Source organism: Propithecus coquereli, unplaced genomic scaffold (assembly GCF_000956105.1).
Source record: "Propithecus coquereli isolate 6110/MARCELLA unplaced genomic scaffold, Pcoq_1.0 Scaffold79, whole genome shotgun sequence".
Taxonomy (NCBI): Eukaryota; Metazoa; Chordata; class Mammalia; order Primates; family Indriidae; genus Propithecus; species Propithecus coquereli.
In genome coordinates this window covers 5,975,295-5,976,368 of record NW_012154062.1, presented here as the reverse complement: position 1 = coordinate 5,976,368, position 1,074 = coordinate 5,975,295, and the positions used below count along the sequence as shown (strand labels likewise).

General features: G+C 35.1%; 1 protein-coding gene across 1 annotated transcript in view; it reads right to left on the bottom strand.

Moving 5' to 3' along the window:
* ADAMDEC1 (ADAM-like, decysin 1) overlaps positions 1 to 1,074 on the bottom strand; it is a 28,748-nt gene that overhangs the window by 21,347 nt on the left and 6,327 nt on the right. The window contains 1 exon segment of the mRNA XM_012662920.1: positions 490 to 556. Within this exon segment, the coding sequence (XP_012518374.1) occupies positions 490 to 556 (67 nt within the window).

The following is a 1,074-nucleotide window of genomic DNA, read 5'->3' as shown; positions in this document are numbered from 1 at the left end:
AAATACCCAAAAAGGAAGATTTATTTATATAGGTATAGTTTGCTTTTGTAGAGAAAGAGGTGGAAAATATACCACAATGCAAACAGTAGTTATCTGGCATCATAAAAGCATGTGACATTTCTTTAAATAATCATCAAATAATTTGGCTTTTATGTAAAATGCCAATATATTAGTGCTTACCCTGGGTTTGAATGACGAGCCAGAATACAGAAAGTAGGACCCAAGACATGTTGGCTACTGCAGGTAGCTGGAAAGTCACACACAGCATGAAGATGTGATCTCCCCGGCTGTGCAAGTTTTATCTTCCCCACTTGTCTAGAAGTTGAAAAAGGAAACATAAACTTCAAATTTCCTGTAAAATTGGGGAATGTTTCTTAATAGTGCTGGGAAATTGTAAAAAAAAAAAAACTTGCAGTGTCAAGATCATGAGAATGTTCCTCATGTATGAGAGATATTTACATCTGTGGTTTCAGCTCATTAAGGACTCACATCTGGACAGATGTTTGCCCCTGGTGTTCCTATAGCAGTGGGAATGTACGAACTGGGATTGAGGTGCCTGCATGCATATTTACACAGGCACCAAACTGAATCATTACTACTGTCATTCAGTGTCACTATATAAATGCATCTACAAATTCAGAACCTATATCAGTATTCTGTGCATATTTTGAGAAACTGGCAGAGAACAGAGAATCTAAAAACCACCAAAGTCCTACAAGCCAGGATATTGTAAATCTTGCTGACCCTCAGTCTCCTTATGTGTAAAAAGCAGATGCTGATAATATCAGCTACCTCGAGTTTATTTTAAAATTCATATGCGTTTACATATACACCAAAAAAAACTATAAAGAAATGCGCAAATGTAATTAATCTCCAGTGTTAACCTCAATCAAACTATTCTGCATAGGAAGTATGTTTGAGGTATGCTATGAGTTCTCAGAAAAATAATAATATTTCTTACCACAAAAATGATACATTTTTATGATCAAAAATATCAAAAAGCATACAGAGGGAAAAAGGCTAATCAATCAATGGCCCAACATCAAGAAATGACTTCTGTTAATTTTGACAATT